Source organism: Epinephelus moara, chromosome 2 (genome assembly GCF_006386435.1).
Source record: "Epinephelus moara isolate mb chromosome 2, YSFRI_EMoa_1.0, whole genome shotgun sequence".
Taxonomy (NCBI): Eukaryota; Metazoa; Chordata; class Actinopteri; order Perciformes; family Serranidae; genus Epinephelus; species Epinephelus moara.
In genome coordinates, this window is record NC_065507.1 from 41,475,899 (window position 1) to 41,500,834 (window position 24,936).

General features: G+C 41.9%; 1 protein-coding gene across 8 annotated transcripts in view; it reads right to left on the reverse strand.

The window, feature by feature from the left end:
- Positions 1 to 24,936, reverse strand: part of fat3a (FAT atypical cadherin 3a) — a 383,130-nt gene that overhangs the window by 70,530 nt on the left and 287,664 nt on the right. For all 8 annotated transcript variants that reach the window (XM_050055175.1, XM_050055199.1, XM_050055166.1 and 5 more), the window contains 4 exons: positions 19,482 to 19,757; positions 14,917 to 15,127; positions 12,076 to 14,804; positions 10,570 to 11,941 (listed from right to left, as the gene is read on the reverse strand). In XM_050055175.1, the coding sequence (XP_049911132.1) occupies positions 10,570 to 11,941; positions 12,076 to 14,804; positions 14,917 to 15,127; positions 19,482 to 19,757 (4,588 nt within the window). The remainder of the gene's footprint in view (positions 1 to 10,569; positions 11,942 to 12,075; positions 14,805 to 14,916; positions 15,128 to 19,481; positions 19,758 to 24,936) is intronic.

Genomic DNA, 24,936 nt, shown 5'->3' on the forward strand with positions numbered 1-24,936 from the left:
ACATGAACAAAATGAGTGGTCTTCTTACCCACAAGCTGTTACTACATACTTTATTGCTTTCACTCATTCTAATATTTAATGATAGAAAGAGACTGTAGTACTTATTCCTGTGGAATGCTGATGTCTTCCGTTCTGACTGACAGTTAAGTGACTGGCCACTGCAGAGTGATGTCTGGTTGTGTTTCTCTGAATGTTGATTCTATTTCAACATTTTGCAGCAGGCCACTGTGGTAATCGCCATATCCTGTGGCCCCCACTGCCACAGCACAGATACACTGCCAACATTCAGATGAATGGGAGGACTGGCATTTCTGCTGTAATGTCTGATTTGATGTGAATGCATCTTAAATGACTTGTGTATAGTATGACCATATTGGAAATGGGAAAAAATGGTGTCTAAATTTCATTCTGTCCTCTTCCTTTCTTTATAAATGCATCTTGGCGCATGGATATGGAATTAATTAAAATAAACAAACAAACACATCAGCAGCATATATAATACTGTGAAAAGTAAGCAGGTAATTACAAAATTAAAATCTAGTATATCCCATTCTGTGAGGTTACATCAGTATCTCTACCAATGAACACAGAGACAATATTTTCACAGCAAGATTTTATGTTTTTAAATGTTCTCTTGATTTGCTTTGGCACTTTTATATTGAGTAATATCAAATGGTTTTCTCTTTGAAGTGAGAAAGGTCACATTTGTCAGTATTTTCAGCATCTCATTTTATTAGTTTTGCAGACATTTCTGTTATCTATCGCTTTAATGCTTTCTCTCCCTGCATTGTAGCAGCAGTTCATTCCTCCTCGCCTCCTTCATCTAAGCTGTCAGTTATAAGGTCACATCACTCACATGTCTGTCATTCACTCCAGCTGTCTGGGTGATACTCATTACACTACAATTGGGGGAACAATTTCCTTCCATTTAAAAGTCCTCCATTAGTCCTCCATTAGCTCCCTATCTCCTGTTGGCATAGTTGTCCTCTGTCTTTGTCCCCTTGAAAGTAACTTCATTATTACATGTCATGTCAGTGAGCAGGCAGCAAATCAGCAAAGTCAGTCCTTTGATCACTGTCCACATTATTAAATGCAATTTCAGCATTCACCTTGCTTTTCCTTCCTCTCCTTGTTATTTTGTGTCCCCCCCTTTGCCGTCAATAAACGTATTTGTGCCTTGAGCTTTTGTTTCGAAAAGGTTATGACAATAAACTCACATTGATTCCCCTGAGTAAACCATACAGTGGCTTTTTAGACTAGCACCAAGACTACCCTATGAATTTGAACAGCTATTCAAGAGGCAGAAGATGAAACTCATCGTGTTCACAGCAGCTTTCACCAGAGCAGTCTGTAAGTGAAAGTGTGATTTCATCAGTGCCTGTTTCTCAGTCAAACAGAATGCTGGCATGCATGGAGGCAACCATAGAAAAGTGTTGATTTATGTACTAAAGCCCGCCTTTAATTAGTGTCATTGCTAAATCAGCAGCATTCAGACTACTGTTATCCAAATATTTACTATTCCAATTCTGTATGTTTTTTGGTCAACTACTCCTCCAGTACACGTTGAGCTACAGAAAACATTCACATGTCAAAATGTTCTGCTTCCTAAAACCACGTGTGCTTGCATACTTAAAACACTGAGCTTTTTTCAACAATTTTTACAATTCAAATCAATGACTACCTTGGGGAACTGATGGCCGCCTGTTTGATACCTGTCTATGACTACTGCTGCTACTAATACTACTGTTGCTTCTAGTACTACTGCTGCTGCTGCTGCTACTCATGCTATTACTGACACTACTACTACTACTGCTTAAACTACTACTGCTGCTGCTACTACTACCACTACTACTACACTACTACTGCCGCTTCAATCACTATACTACTACTACTGCTACTACTACTTCTTCTTCTTCTTCTTCTTCTTCTTCTTCTTTCGGCTGTTCCCTTTAGGGGTCGCCACAGCGAATCATCTGCCTCCACCTAACCCTATCTTCTGCATCCTCTTCTCTCACACCAACTGACTTCATGTCCTCCTTCATTACATCCATAAATCTCCTCTTTGGTCTTCCTCTAGGCCTCTTGCCTGGCAGTTCCAACCTCAGCATCCTTCTACCGACATATTCACTATCCCTCCTCTGAACATGTCCAAACCATCTCAGTCTGGCCTTTCTGACTTTATCTCCAAAACATCTAACATGAGCTGTCCCTCTGATGTACTCATTCCTGATCCTATCCATCCTGGTCACTCCCAAAGAGAACCTCAACACCTTCATCTCTGCTACCTCCAGCTCTGCCTCCTGTCTTTTCCTCAGTGCCACTGTCTCTAAACCAAACAACATCGCTGGTCTCACCACCGTCTTATACACCTTTCCTTTTAATCTTGTTGGTACTCTTCTATTACACATCACACCTGACACTTTTCTCCACCCGTTCCAGCCTGCTTGCACACGTTTCTTCACCTCTGCTCTGGGCTGCTGACCCTGAGTTCTTAAAATCCTCCACCTTCTTTATTTCTACTCCCTGTAACCTCACTGTTCAACTTGGGTCCTTCTCATTCACACACATGTATTCTGTCTTGCTACTGCTAACCTTCATTCCTCTCCTTTCCAGGGAGTACCTCCACCTCTCTAGATTTTCCTCCACCTGCTCCCTGCTCTCACTACACATCAGAATGTCATCTGCAAACATCATAGTCCATGGATATTCCTGTCTAACCTCATCTGTCAACCTGTCTATCACCATAGCAAACAAGAAGGGACTCAGAGCTGATCCTTGATGCAGTCCCACTTCCACCTTAAACTCCTCTGTCACACCTACAGCACAACCTCACCACTGTCCTACAGCTCTCATACATGTCCTGCACCACTCTAACATACTTCTCTGCCACTCCAGACTTCCTCATACAATACCACAGCTCCTCTCTCGGCACCCTGTCATGTGCTTTCTCTAGATCTACAAAGACACAATGCAGTTCCCTCTGACCTTCTCTGTACTTCTCCATCAGCATCCTCAAAGCAAATACGGCATCTGTAGTAATTTTTCTTGGCTGCTCACAGATGCTCACTTCTGCTCTAAATCTAGCTTCCACTACCCTTTACCATAGCTTCATGGTATGGCTCATCAACTTTATCCCTCTATAGTTGCCACAACTCTGCATTTCTCCCTTCTTCTTAAAAATCGGCACCAGCACACTTCTCCATTCCTCAGATATCCTCTCGCTCTCTAAGACCTTGTTGAAAAACCTAGTCAAAAGCTCTACTGCCACCTCTCCTATACACTTCCATACCTCCACAGGTATATCATCAGGAACAACTGCCTTTCCACTCTTCAATGCCCTCCTCACGTCATCCTTACTAATCTTTGCTTCTTCCTGCTCCACAATGGTCACCTCTTCTACTCTTTGTTCTCTCTCATTTTCCTCATTCCTCATTTCCTTGCCAACCTGTATAAATCAGTCTCTCCCTCCTTACTGTCCGACCTATCATACAAGTCGTCGTACGCCCTTTGTTTGGCCTTTGCCACCTCTACCTTCACCTTACGCTGAATCTCCCTTTACTCCTGTCTACTCTCTTCAGTCCTTTCAGTGTCCCACATCTTCTTAGCTAACCTCTTTCTGTGTATACACTCCTGCACTTCCTCATTCCACCACCAGGTCTCCTTATCTCCTTTTCTTCCAGATGACACACCAAGTACTCTCCTACCTGTCTCCCTGATAACATTAGCTGTAGTTGTCCGGTCATTTGGGAGCATCTCCTGGCCACCCAGAGCCTGTCTCAACTCCTTCCTGAAGACCACACAACCCTCTTCCTTTTTCAGCTTCCACCACTTTGTCCTCTGCTCTGCTTTTGTCCTCTTCATCTTCCTCACCACCAGAGTCATCCTACACACCACCATCCTATGCTTTCTGGCTACACTCTCACCTACCACAACTTTGCAGTCACTGATCCCCTTGAGATTACAGGGTCTACACAAAATGTAGTCCACCTGTGTGCTCCTACCTCCGCTCTTATAAGTCACCCTATGTATCTGCCTCTTCTGGAAGAAAGTATTCACTACAGCCATTTCCATCCTTTTTGCAAAGTCTACCACCATCTGTCCTTCTGCGTTCCTACCCTGGATACCAAATGGCGGCAGTAGCTCAGTCCATAGGGACTTGGGTTGGGAACCGGAGGGTCGCCTGTTCAAGTCCCCGTCCGGACCAAAATATGGAGCATGGACTGGTNTCTCTCCACTTTGTGCATGTATAGGTCCTGTTTGTGCATGTGTGTCTTTCGGACCTGTGTGTAATTGACAAGCAAGAGTGAAAACATTGAATTTCTCCTCAGGGGGATTAATAAAGTAAAATAAACTTATAACTTAAACTTAAAACTTAAAACCATCACTTCCTAATCACCTTTGTTCCCTGCCCCGACATGTCCATTGAAGTCTGCACCAATCACCCTGCCCCGACATGTCCATTGAAGTCTGCACCAATCACCATTCTCTCACCTCTAGGGATATTCTGCATCACTTCATCTAACTCACTCCAGAATTTCTCCTTCTCTTCTACCTCACATTCTACCTGTGGGGCATAACCACTAACAACATTGAACATCACACCTTCAATTTCTAGCTTCAGTCTCGTCATCCTATCTGACACTCTTTTCACCCCCAAAACAAACTCCTCCTTCAGGATAACTCCTACTCCATTTCTATTCCCATCCACACCATGATAAAACAGCTTGAACCCTGCTCCCAAACTTCTAGCCTTGCTACCTTTCCACCTGGTCTCCTGAACACAGTATATCCACCTTCCTCCTCTGCATCATGTCAGCCAGCTCTCTAGATTTTCCTGCCATAGTCCCAACATTCAAAGTCCCTACTCTCAGTTCTAGACTCTCGCCTTTCCTCTTCTCTCTCTCTCTCTCTCTGTCTACGGACAAGCCTTCCTCCTCTCCTTTTTCGACTACTACTACTACTACTAATATACTACTACTGCCACTTCTTCTGCTACTTGTAAACTACTACAACCACTGTTACTCCTGCTGCTACTACTACTACTACTACTACTACTGTCCCTTCTATAGCTATACTACTACTGCTACTACTAATTTACTACTACTACTGCTCTTGCCACTACCACTACTACTACTACTACTACTACAACTAATACTACTACACTACTACTGTTGCTTCTACCACAATACTACTACTACTACTACTACTATACTACCACGGCTGCTTCTACAACTTTACTACTACTACTACTACTACTATTGCTACTGCCCCTACTACTACTAAACTATTACTACTACTGCTACTGCCACTACTACTATACTTCTACGGCTGCTTTTTCCACTATATTACTACTACTAATACTCGCCAAACTCGACCAGTACTGCAAAACCTGACGCCTAAAACCAAGCCCAGCAAAAACAGTCTCCAGTGTGTTCCACCTCCACAACGCTGAAGCTGCCAGAGAACTGAACATCCACCTGAGCGGACTTAAACTGAAGCACGCCCCCACCCCAACTTACCTTGGAGTGACCCTTGACAGGACCCTATCCTTCAAGGAACATCTTAAAGGGACGGCAGCTAAGGTGAAGTCCAGAAATAACCTGCTCTGCAAGCTTGCTGGCTCAAAATGGGGGGCAGAAGCCCCCACACTGCGCACCTCAGCGCTGGCCCTGGCATACTCCTCAGCAGGATATTGTGCCCCTGTTTGGTCCAGGTCACCCCATACACACCATGTGGACACCCAACTCAACACAACCATGAGGATCATCACCGGGACAATCCGCTCAACACCACTCCCCTGGCTCCCCATCCTATCAAACATAGCCCCTCCACACATCTGGCGAGTACCCTTCACTCAAAGGATGCTCCAAAAGGTCAAAGACTCCCCTCATCTACCAATCTACACAGACATTTCCAACCCACCCACTGCCCGATTTCCATCTAGACATCCAATTTGGAAGAATCCCCCGCCAGCTGACTTTACCATCCAATCAGCTTGGGAAAAGGAATGGGAGTCCAAAGACGTCCCAAACAAACATCTGGTGGCAGACCCCACCCTGCTGGTCCCTGGCACCAACCTCCCAAGGAGACAGTGGTCAACCCTAAACAGATTCAGGACTGGACATGGCCCCTGCCTGGCCAGCCTTCACAAGTGGGGCAGCAGCTCAAGCTCACTTTGTGCTTGTGGAGAGGAGCAAACAATGGTAAAATGGTAAATGGACCTGCATTTGTATAGCGCCTTTCTAGTCATCTAGTGACCACTCAAAGCACTTTTTACACTACGAGTCACATTCACCCATTCACACACACATTCATACACTGGTGGCCGAGGCTACCGTACAAGGTGCAACACATCATTGAAGCTTGCCCTCTACAAAGACTTGAAGGAGGCTTAGTCACCCTCCATACAGCAGATCAGATGGCAACTGTTCGCTAAATAAATAAATACTAATACTACTACTACTACTAAACCACTACTACTGCTACTACTACACCCGTTCTGCTACTTACTACCACTGTGTTTAGTAGCATTTTTGAATCATCACTTTTTCAAAGTAACATTTCATCTGTCTTATGGTTTAGACTTCTCTGTCTCTTCAAATAATCAGACCACTCCTTAGGTAGAGTGGCTGCACTTCACTCAGACTAATTCAAGTGTTTTCACTCAGTGTTTTACCTGACCCTTACCTCAGTGATTTTTTATTCCAGTAGACTGTTTCTTCGTGGAAAAAGGCCAGATTTAGATGTATTTTACAAGTATTTCAAGCCATATTACTGAATGTGTACGTGTACTGAACATGCACAATTTGTGCTTTTTCTGCTTTTTCTTTCGATTGTTCCTTCGAAGTTAGGACCCATAGATTTATAATAATAGCTAGACACCAGATGCCATGATGGTGCCTATTCATTCCAATTGAGTTGCTTGCCCGGCACATACGCCCAAACATGTTTCTAGCTTCTGGGTTTATCTCTGTGGTATGAGGTCCACTGAGTATATGCAGTAGTGTTTCTCCTGCTGACTCTACATGTGATTTCCTGCTTGGCCCATAGACTTTACATTGTAATGATGAGCTCTGAATCACTTTTCTTTTTTTAGTTTTACAAATATAAAAAAAAATCATAATAGACAGAGACATGGGTCACAGGGGATTTTTTTGCTCTCTACAGAAAATGCAATTTCTAGTAGGGATGCACCGAAATGAAAATTTGTGGCTGAAGCCGAAGCAAAATAAAATTAAACGCTTGGCTGAATACCGAGTACCGAACGCCGTTGTTTAGTTTTTCATTCGTTTTTGCAGATGAACACCCTCCAGATTAGTGTTGTCATGGTACCAAAATTTGGACCCATGGTACGATACCAGTGAAAGTATCACGGTTCTGAGTAGTATCACGATACCACAGCGAAAATGAGGCAGATGTGCCTTTTGTCATTTATAAAAAGAAAAATCACTTTTCTATAATACATCAATGATATTTCAATGGAATAAATTACTTATTGACTTATTCATACTTCAAAACGGCATAAATAAGTGATTAACATAGCAGGGATCAAATTAAAATAAATAAATAAAATAAAAATCAACCAAAAATTAACCAGCCACCCTCCTCCCCCTGACAAGTTAAGAACAGTCCCTTAAGTGTGGTGAGGTTTGTGGACCGTTACCTGCCACAAAGAGAGAAATGTGAACGGCTCGTTTCTCCTTTGACACGTCACATACCTGTGTGCCACCACGGCTTGGCTGTTCAGGTACTTTTGGGCAGTCATGACACCAAGAAGAGGAAATTATTGGACCTGGAGCCGGGCTTCTCCGTCGCCGGTAAGCCGTTATCTTGCGCTGCGGAACACATGGCCGCCGTATTTGACAGGAATACATTCCTGTCTGTGTCTGTGACCCCCGTTCAACCCACAACTGGCAGGATTCGCCTTTCGTTTCTGCTGCTGCAGGGCTCGACAGTGCGAGCGTTTCACTCGCATTTGCGACTAAAAATAGGTGTGTGCAAACTGTAAAAAATATTTAGGGGCACATGTGCGCATAAAAAAATCAGCCGAAGCAGCCTATAATTTTGTCAATAAAAAATATGATAATCTAACCGCAAATGTTGGAGGAACTCCAGCAGCCTTCCCTCTTCCCCGTGTGACACGGTTATGGGCGGTTTTCCAAGCCACTGTCGGCACAGTCCCACTGTCGGCAGCGTGGAAATAAGTCAAAGTGTGGAGGAGATGAACCGGGTGGATCTCCGGGGAAGCCTGCTCCGTTTTCCCCGTAGTTCAAATAATTTCAACTCTGAGCGCAGCGCTCGGGCGGAAAATCAGAGCGGTGCGCGACGCCAAGGGTAGCGGTGCCGCTTTTTCAGGCGTTGCTGCCCTCTCCATAGACAAACAATGGGACAGCCAGCGCAAAGTGGTTTTACAGCTGATCATGTGTAGAGGCCTTAGGGACCGTTCGCCATGGTACCGCTGCTGGGCAGGGTGGAAATAAAGCCCTTTTCACACAGAGCGCGCAAAGCGCAGACCTCCGCTGACGAACCCATTCATTGTGTATGTACTACCGCGGCACAAGAGCGCACCGCTCTGCCGCCGAGCTGAGCGGCGCGTGAGTGTTTGCGCACCGCCAGCCTGCGCTCGAATTGAATTTTTTTTTATTTCACCGCAACGTGCTGTGACGACACCTCGGCGCCGCGCGTCCAATAGCAGAGAAGAGCCTGAAGTAGACCCGGAAGTGGTCACCATGGAGCTGTAGCTCCTGAACGAGCCTGCACTCCAAATCCTGTCCTCTGCGCCCTACCCCGCGGTGGGCGCCGCGAAAGCTCTGTGCGAAAGAGGTTTTAAGTCCTGCAGAGTTTCAGAGGACCTGGAGAATGTTTTAGGATAGTAATAACATTATATAAGATCATTATATTGCAAAGATAATATATATAAGATAATAACATTAAAGACAAAATTAAATTGCAATAGGCCTACTTTTTCAAAACTTGATGATTTTACCTTTCTGTACATTTTGTATACAAATTCATTAAATAATTTTGCTTGTAAATGTCTATTTGCATCACGTTTATTACGGAAAACACATTATTTGATCAATTTACATTGTGCCCCTAAAGTTCTTTGTGCGCTCCTTACTTTTTCAACTTAGGAGCACATGTGCTCCTTGGGAAAAAAGTTAGCGTCAAGCCCTGTGCTGGTTGAAATCTGTACTCGCACAGCGTGCTCCTGAATGATTTCTTTTGCTCGCACAAAACTATTTTTAGTCGCAAATGTGAGTAAAATGCTTGCACCGTAGAGCTCTGTGGTGGAAAACAAATCACTGTAGCATATATAAACAAAAATAAATTAATAATAACTTTCACTGCTTAAGGATACTCAATAGCTCAGCTAATACCTGAAATGTCACTGGATACAAACCACTGCAGCGGCATATTGAGTGCCAGGTGGCCAGCGCGCCGTTATTGGACGGCGCATGGACACTCACCCTCTTGCGATTGGACTTTGAACTTATACCACAGTAGTGGTACCTGAGGTACCGTAGTACTACGGTACTCCAACATTATGGTATCATATGTACGATGGTGTTTTAGTACCGCAGTCTACCATTGGTACCAGTATACCCTGCAACACTACTCTAGATAGTTCAGTATTACATTCTTTGCAAACCGCTTTTCTTCTATCACTCTCCAACACTTGGAAATATCGGCACACTGCCGACATTTTAATCCATCCGTCACCGCACGCTGTTTGATAGCGTCATCAAAACACGCCGCTATTATTCGGCCTTGCTTTTCACTTATTCCACCGAATGTGTGTTTTTTTGCAATATTCGGCCGAATATATTTGGTTACCGAATATTTGGTGCATCCCTAATTTCTAGTTTAGTGTACAACTTCTCCCCTCATGTTTATTCATGGATGTAGCAATGGTTAGGACTCAGAGTTATGGAATACTTGTAAGTCTGATGACTATTGTATCTTGAGCAAACCATTGGGCAAGACAGAGACACACACAGTGGTTTTCAGCCATCTGTAATTGCAGGCAGATAGGCCACAATACACAGCCCAGTATCCATAGGAATTCAGTCCATATTAGACAATTCTGCACCTCATGATTTATATACCCAACACCAAAGTTCAGTACTAATGCAGTAAATTGTGTGCTCTCCATGTAGCAAAGCAAAAATTAAGGGTGTTGAGATCAGGGTGGATGATGAGCATGTGGGTGTCATATTTTTCATGCAGTACACCAGGGGTTACATCCCATTAAACACCTGCAATTTCCATTCACCTTGTCATCAATAGCTATGACCTGTCCCTAACCATAACAAACTGTTTTAGTTGCCCACCCTAAACCATTTCTTAACTATAGTTTATATGACATAATGACAATACTTCTCCAAAACTATACCATAAAGTATATTAAGTTGTCATGCACAGATATTGTGGGAAGCAAAACCTATAAAAACATTGGCATTGCATAAAAAAAATTAATTGGACATGATCCAGGGTTTTGTAGAATTGTCTAATAGTAACGTTCTTGTCTGCTGATACAGTTGTAATGTCATATACAGTGGTACTCACCAGTGATATGGTAGCTGACTTGACGGTTAACGGCAGAGCTGTCATCATCTCTTGTGTTCAACACAGCCACTACCTCGCCTGGCGGGTCACTCTCCTGAACTGAACCAAAGTAGTGTTGTTCCAAGAACCTGGGCGGGTTGTCATTAATGTCTGACACTGCTACAGTCACAGTGGTGGTACTGGAAAGAGACAGGGTCTCCCCAAGGTCTGAGGCTACCACTGTGAATGTGTAGGATGGATTGGTCTCATGGTCCAGGTCCTTGCATGTGGAGATCCAGCCTGTGTTGCTGTCAATGCTAAAGGTGCCAACTGACATGTCTGAATCCCCTTCTGACTGGATTAATGCCCCAAGACTGTATGTTACCTGGCCATTGGCCCCTGAGTCTGGGTCTAGTGCTTGGACTTGAATGATTCTGGTTCCAACTGGCATGCCTTCCATAACTGTGGCCTCATAAGAGTCGGCCTCAAATGCTGGTTTGTTGTCATTTAGATCCAACACTTTGACTTCAACTTCAACAGAGGTCACAGAATCCAGCTTAGCCTGTTTTATAGTGGTAGTGACTTTGAAATGGTATGCTTTTATCACATCATGGTCCAAGGGCTTATCAAGCTTGATCACACCTGTATCCTTTTCCACCACAAACACCCCATCTTGGTTGTTTTCTCCAGTCTCTCCGTTGACCAGAGCAAAGGTAGCAGAGAGCGAGGCATATCCAGGAAAAGTGTTGAGGCGCACTGTCCCTATGGCTGAACCTATGGGGGTGTCCTCTGGCAAGCTAAATAAGTATTGATGTTGGCTAAATGAAGGAATGAAGGCATCTGGGGAAAGAACATGGATGTAGACAGACACTAGAGAGTGCCGGACTGGATTTCCTCCATCCACAGCCTTCACAAAAAACGATAATACAGAGTTCCTCAAGTGGCTAAAGCTGCCTTTAGTCACCATCCAACCATTGTCTGGGTCTATCTCCAAAATGTCCACCACAGGAACATGTGCCTCACTGTAGAGTGAATATGTCACTTTTGCATTACTGCCATCATCAGGATCATAAGCCTGAATCTGTGTCACCAAAAAACCTTTAGCCACATCAGATTTGACTGAAGCTCGGTACTCTGTAGCACGGAAGCGAGGTACATTATCATTATCATCCAACAGAGTAACTTGTGCTGTACAGTAAGAAACACGTCCACCTGAGTCGTGGGCTGCCACTGTCAGAATGATGTCCTTATTGGCCGGGTCCTCACGATCAAGCTTTTCCACAGTGGTGATTTGACCATTTGCATCAATGCTAAATTGGTCCTTTCCCACATCATTAACAAAAGAATAAGTGATGTGTCCGAACATTCCAGGATCTGCATCTGTTGCCTTCACCTGAGATAAAAATAAATAAATAAATGTGTAAGTCAATACAGATATCCGTAGTGTATACTAACAATATGGTATCAATTTTATTTCTGGGAAATTATACATCAGAAAAAAAATCAATTGATTTCAATAGCACTTACTTGTATAACTTTGGTTCCGACAGCAGAATTCTCTCTTAACTCTGCCTCATACATATTCTGTCCAAACACTGGACTGTACAGGTTGGCCCCCAACACCTTAACATGAACTTGTGCAGTGCTGGTGAACACCCCGTCAGATACAGAAACATTGAGGCTATAGGTAGGCTCCATTCTTTGCTTACGGTGGCTGGACAATGTGATAATTCCTGTCTTTTTGTCCATCACAAAGTTCATTCTTTCATTCCCTGACAAAATGCTGTATTCCATCTTGTCAAAATCCGAGCTGTCAGCATCAGAGGCCTGTACACAGGTTACAAAGTGACCCCTAGGTGCTAACTCATTCACATATGCCTCATAGAGTAGCTGATTGAAAACTGGAGGATTGTCGTTCATGTCATTCACCACAACTATGACTGATACTTCATTACTCAATGGTGGGAAGCCATTATCAGTGGCCCTGACAATGAAGTCATACTCCTGGACAAGTTCATGGTCTAGCATACGTGCTGTCAGGATTAATCCACTGCTGCTATCAATGTGAAAGTAGTCTGTGCTGTTATGCACATCTGAGAAAATTTGGTAACGAACAACATTGTTCTTCTCTGAGTCTTTGTCAGTGGCAATAACCTGAAGTGCTGGAGTTCCAATCATGGCTGTTTCAGACAAAACAACCCTGTAAGACATTTTCTGGAAGATAGGTGGGTTATCATTTACATCCTGGATAACCACATCTACATCAACCTCAGCACGGGCACCAGTCAGATAGTCTGTGGCTCTGATGGTCAGGTGGTAAGATGATGCTGCTTCATAGTCCAAAGAGTGGATTACACTTATGACCCCAGTATCAAAACCAATGTCAAACTGAAGAGACGGGTCTCCATCAACAATAGTGTAAATGATATTTTGACCTTCAGGACTAGTGGCATTTATGCCAAGGATAGGTGTGTGCACAGCCACATCCTCATTCACAGAAACAGAATAAAATGATTTGTCAAAGACAGGCATGGCTTTGTTGACCACTGTGATAGGGAACTCTATATTAGATGAGAGAGGTGGATAACCACCATCTCTTGCATATATCACCATCTGGTATTCCACATTGGACAAGTCAGACTCAAAAGCCCTCTTAAGGCTGAGACCACCTGTCTGCCGGTTGATCTCAAAGTGACCATGGTCGTCCTTGAGATAGTAAGATACCTCTCCATTAATCCCTTTGTCACCATCTACTGCCATGACCCTGAAAATGGGTGATCCTGGCTCAGCTTCTACTTGAACAGCTGCATAATAAGGAAGTCCAACAAACACAGGGGCATTATCATTTATGTCTTCGACTTGGACTCTAACCATAACTCTGGCCACATGCAGACGGTCATGCTCCCTTCTCGCCTCAACAACCAGTTCATAGAACTCTTGCTCTTCACGGTCAAACGGTATACCTGTGGTTTGGATTACGCCAGAAGTTGGACGGATTCTGAAGCGTGTGCCAGCATTCAACAGGGTGTACTTCAGTGGTTCATTGAGACGGTTTCCCACAGCATTGACCACAGCCACTTTGGTGATATTTGATACATTCTCTTGAATAGATGAAGAATAAAGGCTATGAGTGAAGCTGAGACCAGAGTCCAGAGCCTCTCGGACAAGAATGGTCACCAAAGCTGTGCTGGAGAATTTCCCGTCTGAAACTTTGACACTAAAGCGGAAACGTTCTTTGGAGAAGTTGTTGTGTTTAACTGTGATGACTCCACTGGAAGGTTTGATGGCAAAGTGCTCCAGCACCCCATCAGTCAGAGAGTAGGTGAGCTCTGTAGTGGCATCTTTGTCAGGGTCTGTGGCTAAAACCTGCAAAGTCTCTACTCCCACATAGGTGGGGAGTAACAAAACTGTTTCATAGGCATTCTGGGTGAAGCGAGGTGGTGAATCATTTGTGTCAATCACTTGTATTGTGACCTCAGTTGGACTGTCTGCTGTTAGCTGTGGCCTGCCATTGTCCCTCACATGAACATGGAAGTGGAAGGTGGCAAATGTCTCATGGTCTAGATTAGCAATGGTTCTGATAGAGCCAGTTCCTGAGTCTACAGTGAAGAACATTTTTGCAGTGTCCTCAACTATCTGGTAAACCAATAGAGCATTTTGGTTGCGGTCAGCATCAGTGGCCTTGATTACCAGAGGTGAATCATCTGAGTTCAAGACCACACTGTTGACTGGTGCTGCCTCGCTAATGCTGCCATGATAGTGTAGCTGCTGAAAAACTGGTGGGTTATCATTCTCATCCACTACCTGGATTAACAGAGTAGCATTGGAGGCCATGCCAGCCATGTTGGCAGCCTGGACTATCAAGGTGTACGATGCTGTCATCTCATAGTCTAAAGGCTTTTGAGTAGTAATCACTCCACTGTACTGATTTATCTGAAAAACACGCTCTGTGTTGCCGTGCTTGATGTCATAAGTGAGGGTGGACTGGCTAACTGCACTGACTGTGGTGACGGAGGTCCCAATAACAGCATTCTCTGTAATTTCAGCCTGGTACTCAGGCTGAGGGAACTTTGGGCCGGCGTTGTCAGAGAGGGTGACCGCAATTCGCACTACAGTGGTGGTGGACAGTGGAGGGGAGCCATTGTCAGTGACTCTGACAGTGAGAACATAATGTCCTATGCTTGACAAGTCCAGGTCACGTGCAACAGTGATGATACCCAAAACTGGCTCAATATGGAATGCATTTCCAGTGTTCCCTGTTGAAAAATCAAAAAACATTGTTATTAATTGGGTAGTTATTTTAAGGGCAATAATGTATTAAATATTGTAACATTAAAGAGCAAATTTCTAACTTTCAGAGGTGCCTACCTGCTTCAATGGAGTAGTGTAGCTCTGCATTCTCGCCTTTGTCTTTGTCCAGGGCAGTGACCTGGACCACAGCTGATCCCACTGCTGCTGACTCATAGACTGAGCCTTCATACAGAGCACTGGTAAAGATGGGTACATGGTCATTTATATCTTCCACTTCTATTAGCACACGAGCTAGGTTCTTTCTGTATGGGAACTCTTGGTCTTTCACCTACGAAGAAAAGAAACAAACCACAAAAAAGTCATCCTTTATGTTCACTATGAACAGAGTAATATCTGATGATCATTAAAATAGTAAAATCTCAAATGTGCCCAGTGACATCATTGACCAAATACAACAAACACAAAAACAAAAGGCAAAATATCAATAGACCAGAGGCCTGTACTACGAAGCCAGTTCAACTTACCCAGGATACCTTCTCGCTATCTGGTCTGACTAACCCTAAAATTGGTCGTCTGGATAACCGGTACTACGAAGCTGGTTATTAACTAGTTCAGCCAACTCTGACTTTTCCCATCCAGCCACGAGCATGTTCATGTGAAAGGGGCGGGGGTGTTTATTGCGAGCGTCATCATCAGAACCATGAATGAAGTAGACTGCTTCATATGATATGTGATGAAATGATAACAGTAGTGTCTGCAATTACGAGACAATAAAATGTCGGTGGCATGGGATAAAAACAAGACTGTGTGTTCTTAAAGTGGAAAATCTAGAAACATTGAAAACACTGTCAAAAATTCCTCCGAGACTTAAATTATGTGCAGGTATCACTGAGCTTGGTTGATGATGAAACAACTCTGAGTGAATATGTGACTTAAAAACTTTCAAGTACCACCAGACTGTTTCTGCTACTGAACTATCGAGTGGAAAAGTAGTTAATGACCAATGAGGTGTATCTGACCGAAATGTTACATTTATAATAACGGGAGCCAATAAACTGTGTGTGGATTATTTTACTAATAAAATATCTGTTTTTATCCCAGTTCCCATCACAAATGTGTCTCATGTTATTTTGAGCTGCAGTGATGGAAAAGTGTAAAAGTAGCACCACTGTCAGCGATCACTGTGGACTAAAATAAACTTAATAATTTCAAATAGCGCTAAAATCATGTGTTTTGTGTTGTAATCGATCTCTCCGTTTGTTAGAAGCTCTGTTTTAAAACCAGTGGAAATAAAGCCCTGGAAATATTAAATGGTTCTACTGACCTCTAACAGTATATAGGCTCCTCTTTTTTTTTACCTGTCACCCCGGACTTTCATTCATGGATACTTTGTTCTTCAGTGATCTGATTGGTCAGATTTTGGGATGTTGACAGGTTGTGATCCGATACCCTGAGGTTAACCTGCTCTGGAGAAGGTTAACTGTTCAGCGTAAGTTGATTTATCCCAGTAAAAAGAGAACCAGCTTCGTAGTAGTGAAAACCCAGAGTTAACCCCTAAGTTACCTCTCTAACTCCAAATCCTGCTTCATAGTACAGGTCTCAGAACTCTCACTTTTCCACTTTCCTTTGCCACATGTATTTCCCCAACTTTCACATTTTTGATAAGAGTAGTCTACTATTGGATATGCAAATCAGTCTAAAATGATTCTCTCTCCTCTCCTCTGATGATGTGTAGGTACTGGTTCACTGCATGGTAATTAGCTTAATTGTTAAATGATGAGTTTAGGTTGAATAAGAGTACAGACTTGAAGATTGCTTTAGGCTCTCCTGCTGCTCTACATAAGAATCAGAAAGACTTGGGAATTATTTCCCCCTGAGAAATTTCTACTTTAAAAGGGATCATCTTGTTCTGACCATTCAAGGCCGAAATCAACTAGAAAATGCACTACTTGAGGAAAATACATGTGAATGCTGACAACTAAAATGCATCTCAAAGCATTGCTGAAAATGCAGAAATATGAAACAAACTGCCCGAAAAATCTGAAAGCTCAAATGCATTGCACTGCTGAAAAACCTATCTATCTATCCATCTACATTTTGACATTAAAATTGTGCATGAAGAGTGTAAATTGTGGGACTGGGACCATGTTTTCGAAATATATATTTTTATTTTTATTTTTTTTTACAACTCCTCCCCCCTCTAGTTGTGTTGTCATCCACTCTAGCTCTGAACATTCTGTCCAATACACACTCATTATAAGCTTAGAAAAGGACTGAAAACAGATTACTTAAAATCCAATAATTAAAAAACTGTAAAGCATATCAAAAAGCTGAGTGTACATAACCATTTAAAGTTTAAATGGTTTCTGTAGATGAAATAGTTGAAGTTAATAATAAATAGTTGGTCAAGTTGGAGTATGTTTGAAGAGGGTTTGTACATTCTGTCCATTCACACCCATTATAAAAATTTGCTAGAAAAAGCTGAATACTTAACGAGTATAAAAAAGTAGCTTTAAGCTTAAAGCTTAAATATCTTTACATAGTTTTCATTTTGACATTTGAACAGCTTCTGTAGCTAAAAGTATGCAGAACTAGTTAACCAGACTAGACCAAAAACATACAGAAGAAGTTGGTGAAATAAGAATAAGTTAAAAATCACAGTATGAATGCAATAAAGAACAATTAAAAAGTCATAGAATGCCAAATAAAGAATTAGAAAATGCTTCTACCTTCACACCCAATAAGTTTCTTGATTTTAAGACAGCCTTTAACATTAAATCAAAACATTCCCTGATGAAAACACTGGGTAATTCAGTAGAAGACTCAATTAACCTTGATGTACTGTCTGAATGTGTTTTTTAGAAAATCAATATCCTTAGAAAAAAGCAGCACTAGACAGTGAGAAGGAGTTAATGTGGCAGCTTATGTACACCACTAAAACTACATAATAAAATCCTTGCACTTTCCAGGTGTTTGTCAAATGAAACAAATCACCTTTCTTTGGTATGATAACAGTATATCAGGTTCAGCCATGAGCGCTTTAGTACCTTAGACCACTAGATATTAAAAAGCTTTAATTAGTCTTGAATGATTACAAATTAAAATGCAACTATATATACTGTACAACATATCATGTGATTAAAATTATATCTATGAAGCCATCCTTGGTTTGATGCACTAATTTCTTTGGTACAGTACACCATGTGTAGCAAATAATTGCTGTCAAATTAGCCTGAGACACCACAATTAGATCCTGGTGTATGCAAAACATAAATTCTAAACTTTTGGCAGTTGGACAACTGCACAACAGTTGTTGTTCATTCTAAATATGCAGGTTAGAGTCTTTTGAACAATACTGAGATATTGACATTTGGTTTTTCCTATGGTCCATATGCCACTGTTTTTTACATTAGGATTTATGGCAAAAATAAATAGCATGTAATGAAATGTTACTCTCCCTATTTCTTTTGTTTTCCTTGCTATGGCTCTTCTAAGTAAACACAAACACTCAAGCTTACACATGATTAAACTATTTGTGAAAGCTTCACAGTATGCATCTATTACAGGGACTGAGCCCCTCTATTATGTTCCTTTACATGTGAAACATAAAGACAGGCACAAACTGCTGTCATCTAGGAATTATCCAATGCCCTGGCAGTCTCGCCACTAATGGATAGGCCTCCTGGATAGCAGAGAGCTTCTAAACTGGGTTTCAAACTGCACTGCGTGCTTTAATAATCAGTAAATGATGTGCTGTGCTTGTCTTGATGGACAAATATCTACAATTTTTTTAATATTCAAAAACAGCCAGGTTAAATCTTTTGTTAAAATTAATGGTAGTGACATTTGATATTTGATTATTTTTTTATTGCCCATGGGCCACCTCTTTACACTAAGAATTATGGAAAAAATATAACATATAAACAAAATTGTATCTTCTGTGCTTCTTTTGTTTTCCGTGCTATGCTGAAAACATATCAAAACCTATACTGTGAGCCCAAAGAGGTACATATTGACATCACATTAAATAACATACAATTTCAGTGAAATGTAATGTAATGTAATTTGTGTATTAAAAAAGGCCTGTAATAATGAATATATGATTGGACAGTCTTAAACAGTGTCTTCATTTATATTCTTGTGGTCTGAGGGTAGAATCTCTCCCTGAGCCTCTAAGTGCCAGCCTGGTGTAACTGGTTTCATCTTCTTGACCTCAGCAGAAAGAGGCTGGGATCTTAACGACTTTCCTGGCCTTATTTTTGCAGTGCCTGGTGTAAACATCCTTTAGGCAGGGTAGAGCAGTGCCTGTTGTATGTTCAGCTGAATCAACTACTCTTTGCAGGGCCTTGTGGTCCTGGTCCTGTTTCAGTAACAGGCAGTGATGTTCACGTTAGGATTCTCTCAACTGCACAGGAATAGAAATTCCGGAGTATTTTTGGTGATTCCCCTGTTCTGCAGTATGTCAACTAATTATAGCTTGCAGCTATAATTGCCTGTTGCACTTACCAGCCTGGAAACTATCCGGCTCAATAACCAAATGACCTCAAGATGAGACTGTAATTCTATTAACACAACAATGCAGACAAGACTGGACCTTCTCAGTGGAAACTGAGGTGTTCAGAGAGTCTCAGCTGTTAGCACAAGATGCTAAATATAGGTAATTGGCAGAGACAAAGACTTACAATGACAGTGAGGATGTGCTGGGCACAGGCTTCATGGTCCAGTCTCTGAGCAGTGTAGATGGTGCCCAGGGTGGGATGGATGCGGAAAAGACGCATGCTACTGGGGTCTATGGAGCTCTGCAAAGAGTAGGTCAGCTTGTGATGTTCATCACGGTCTGATGCCAGAACCTGGACCACCTCAGTGTCAGGTGGTGTGTCTTCAGAAATGGTGACATCATAGGTAGGTTGGGAGAAGATGGGAGCGTTGTCGTTGTTGTCCATAACAGTGATGTGAACCTGAAACATGAGGGGAATTGACAAACAGAAAGAGAAGAGAGGGAGGAAAGAAGAGATCATTGACTGATCATTTTTGCAATATTTTTAATATAAAGGTTTCCCCCTTATGCTGAAAACAATACCTTTGGGTAGCATTACATTTCCTAGAAAACATATACTAATGCAAATTGGCTGTATATGAACCTTATTTGTAGGAGACAGTGTTAGGGAATCAGTTCTCAGGGACCTTAGTTTTTCTGTCCTCATAACTGAGACCTTTCCAGAAATATAACACTGGACAGACAGGTTGAGGGAATAGAAGTCAGTCTCAGTCTCTTTGCTATTATTATACAAGTAACAATGCCTATTAACGGATGTGGTTAAGTTGATTCAAATATTTCTGTAGCAAGAAACAACAGAATGAAGGTGTCTTTTCAGTTTTTTTGCTTTTGAGTTTGACCAGTTCCTGACGTGCACAACTAATTTAGCTTCTTTGAAAAGTTCATTACAGTAAAATTACAGATCAAAATCAGTTTCTATCAATGGGATTACTGCAAACAGCAGTTGTGCCAAGATCAAAAAGTAGATGATGTTATGTCACTACAGGTTTAGCGGCATATTCCAACCCCTCGGCGACATCGTTCAATTCTGGGAGTGGTATGCTGCTCATGTTTCACATCCACATACAGTTTCCAAACATTTGAAAACTGTGTGTGCTGGTGGAACACGAGCAGCATACTGACCCTGTGACTGGCTTATGCAGCTGAGGGATAGACTTAAGCCGCTGAGGGACGGGCCAATGCCGCTGCGGATTGGCATATACTATCAGCATATGAATCACTGGTGGCATACCATCAGCCACTTTTCAATTTCAGCATTACTGGCAATCAGTGTATTCACTTGCAAAGGAAATTCTATGATGCTTTCATGTACACGTCAACTTTTATGAACTTTGACACAAATTAATGGTGTTAAAAATACAAGAAATGTTGACAACAATACTCATATCACTGCACTTGACTATCGTTCATGTCATTGGAATTATGTAACAGAGCGTATGCTAAAAAATAATGAACACAGTTGAATTTGTGCCATGGTGAAGACTGCAGAGAAGTCATGCAGCGTGTTTGTGGTTGGTGTGTGTCATGACTCATGGAAAGTTCCTGAGTCACAGATGACTGGTGATGAAGCCCAGCTTGAGTCAGGAAAACGTAGGAGGAGAGGCAGAGACAGACAGGTAGGGAACCAGACAGAAGACACAGAGAGGCAGGAAATGAAATTGAGAGTAGATTTAATTTATCAAAGCCTGTGGGGAAACTTGGCTGTGGCGGTAAGATTGAGCAAAGACAACATGGATAAGAAGAAAGTAAACACTGGCTTTATGAAGGCACAAACTCCCAAATTGATTATTGGAATATATCAAGTATTAAATAAGGTTTTACCAGCCCCATTGTGTCGTAAGGGCCAAAATATATCACCTGCTGGTTTATTTGCAAGGACTTGGCGGGGTACTGAGATTTCTGACTCTTAAAAACCTGCCTCATGGTCCCAATGCTGCTTAAAAACTCCCTTGATTCAATTTTTAGGAGGAGATACGAAACTTCCTTACCAGAAATGTTTGATGAGTCCTTATGTATCTAGTTATTGTGGAACAGTTTCTGCCCACTTTAGGGTTTTGGGACAAGGGTGGCAGCATGCCAACCCTGGTTCAGGTAAGAGGCCAAGGCTGGAAGCCAGGGGCAGTAGGTAACAAGCTGCTGCTACAGTGACTTGCTTAGCATGGGGAAAAGAAGTCAGGATCTAGTGTAGTGTGTCTAATGACAGAAACTCACATGGCAGGCGGGAGAGGAGGTAGCTCTGGGTAGAGTGATGAGCAGGCTGTTGCAAGGAATGCATGTAGAAAATGGTGACAAATGATAAGAAAACCCAAAATTCATTGTCTTAAACTTGGTTTATAGTTGATGCAAGGGGTTAAAGGCGGTCCTGCCATAGACATCTCTGCTATAAGTTTAGATTTTAAGTCTGATTTCTCACACTGAAATCTCCAGCTGTGTTTACATTCTTTTATTCACTTTGTGAGATACAGAAGAGTGATGTCCTTACAGAACTGGAGTTACACTCAGATAACTTCTTTCATTTTGCCTCATTAGAGTGGGAGACAACAGTCTGACTTTGCTGTAAAATACTTAACTTTTGCTGTGAAATACAGTAGCGATAAGGTAAGCAAAAGGTTTCTAGTGGAGATGTTTTTGTTTACTTGTTGCTGAAAAGATGATTACTGAGATGTTCTTAACATTGTCTTCACTTTTTACAACCTCCATGAGCATCAGAAATGTGGAGGAGAAAACAAAAGCAGACCAAGCTGAACCAATCATAATTCTTGTGCTCTCCTCATGGTAGCCACTGTACATGTCACTACAGTGTAGCTACAGCTGCTACCTGTGGAGGTTCCATAGCTCTACTATGACCCATTTACTATAAGCCCAGAGTAATGGCTTAATAAGTTTCAAAATCCCTTCACCAACATAGGGGGTATACTTTAACACAAAAACAACAAATCCAGAGAGACATGAAAGCAGACATGAAAAATAGCAAACCAGGGGGAGGGTAAATAAAGTTACCAGGGAAATACACCACTAAGGTATGTATCCATGGCTCCTACACCCCATGTTTGACATACCTGGGGGTTAGCCAAACTTGAGGTAACCAACCTGTCTGAATGACTACTCATGTTTCTTTACCCATCACATATCTTTAGCGATGTTGCAAGTTTCAAGATCTTAGCAACTTGGTGAGTACATTATTATTATCACTGATAGGGATGAAGGAAAGCTATGAAAATAGCTGTGGGCCTAAATTTTCTGGTAGCACACAGGCATCTGGCAAGATGTCTGGGTAAACCCCGCAGACATGGGCAGTTGACATAATTTCATGAAGAAACTTGCAGCTATGTGAACACAAACTACAATTTGAGCTTTATATAAGGTATAACCTGCAAGCTTTTTTGTGTGGTAGAAAACCAACAGAAATATAGGCGGAAAGTTCCAAACCCTTAGAGAAAACAAAAGATCAAGAGCTAAGATTAAAACACAGGAACTTCTTGCTGTGAGGTGACAGTGTTAACCACCGAGCCACTGTGCTGACTATACTGTTGCCAAAATATACCAAGTAAAGTCTGCACAGATTACAAAGTACAAAATAGCAGCAGGACCAGGAGTAGGACTTAGTGGGGGAGGAAAGTGACAACATGCGCTATACAGACATCCAGAAAAAGGAGCCTGAGATTTGTACTGATTCCTATCCAGAGAAAACATGAAGAGAAGCAGAGGGAAACAGAGACAGGAGTTGAGTTGATTGCTGCCAGGCAAGGATCTAAATTTAAACCCTGCTGCAGCAGTCGGCCTTCTGTTGCTCAACTGTGGAGACATTCCCTGGCGGCATGATGCCATGCTGACTCTCCATCTGGGAGCCTTCCTCCCATCATACAGGTGTGTGTGTGTCTCTGTATCTGTATGTGAACAGGGAGTATATGTGTGCATGCTGTTCTTACCCACTGTTCGTACTTATACCTACAAAAAGTAATGCACTATAATTTGTATGTATATAACCCATGTAATTGTGAGCCAGGAGGCTGTGATCACACGACCTATGCGATGTAGGCTGTCAGGATCAAAGGAGGAAGTACGTAACCTCATGTTATGTTGTCACATGATGTCACGTTATGTTACGTTACTTGAGTTTCCTTTATGATACCTCATGTTACGTTATCTTACATTTTGTTACTCTGCATAATGTGACGTATGTAACGTGACACAGCCCAACCATAATTGTTTTCCGAAACCCAACCTAACTGGTAGGGGCACTAATTTGTAAGATATCATTCAAACCATTTTATGAGGATACGACACAGTGCGACACAGTAAAACAACCCTCAAAACAAATATGTAAAGAATATGTTGTGTTCAGATAGGATGAAAGGCAAGACAACAAAAAACAGGCAGCTTTATAACCTGAGACACCAGTAGAAATTTCTGTGAAGATTTTACTTAAGGAAGTTGTGACACTGTGTCATAGAGGTGTCATTTAAACTTTGTGTTTATTTAAGAGCTGTCAAGCGCTTAAAAAAATATGAATGCATCAATTTTTGCTGTGAAAGCACTTAAAAATTTTCAATTGAAATTAATTTTGGCAGATTTGTCATAGTAAAGCTGCTGGATTTTGGAGACAATGGTCACAACTGCAGAGAACGGTGCTCCTATCAACAGTTCCATCTGGGCGTTTTGTAAATGTAGGCTAAATGTTCCAGTCAGGGCAGCATCATCTCGTCTGCCTCCATAATGTAACAAAGCCACTGTGGCCTTCAATGACGCACCAGGACAAGGGGCACCATCAAACGTGATTAATCAGTGTTGATTTTTTAAATTTAAAATTTAAGTGTTGTTTTGATAGCCCTAGGTTTTTTTGGAGGCTGCACCTAGCTGTCCTGTATTAAATTGCATTTTAATGACAGCTGCATTCCAGTTTAACACCACCACAGACTATCAAGCTCAACAGTGACTACAGAGTTAAATGAACACTTCTCTAACACAGCGTCTAGACACATTATAGGCTTTCTAAGATTTATCAAAGATAAATATATTGGACTGGATTGTACAGATGCATCCAACAAAAGACAATATGGTTATTAACCTTTTGGTTCCCAAATGATTGAAGTCAAGTCACTTTTATTAATTATAAACCATAAATATAATAATTATTTTTATTAACAGTCATCCCTTCCAGTATCCTGCAGTTAAGTGAATTACCTTAATTGCAAACTACAAGTCAGTAAAGGGGGGAAATCAAATTAAGGTGAGTGGTAAGTTTATTGCCCAAACTGTCTGCTGTAAACATCCATCACATTTTACAGACTCACTTCCTGCCTCAACCTTGTCCAGCCGCTCTTACCTTTGTTATGTGCACAAGGTTTTTCTGTACAATGAGAGACTGCTACCAACATTTTAGGTGTGCTTTCTGCAAATAAAGTGGTTAAAATAATATGAACAGACTGATGGCCTGTTTCCAACCTATCTGATCATCTTACTGCTCGAGTTTCTTAACCAGTCTGATTGTGTTTTATTAATGCAACCATGTTCCCCAGATCCCAGAAATTACTTTAATGAGCATGTTACTGTTACAGATAGGGTTTCCAACCATTTAA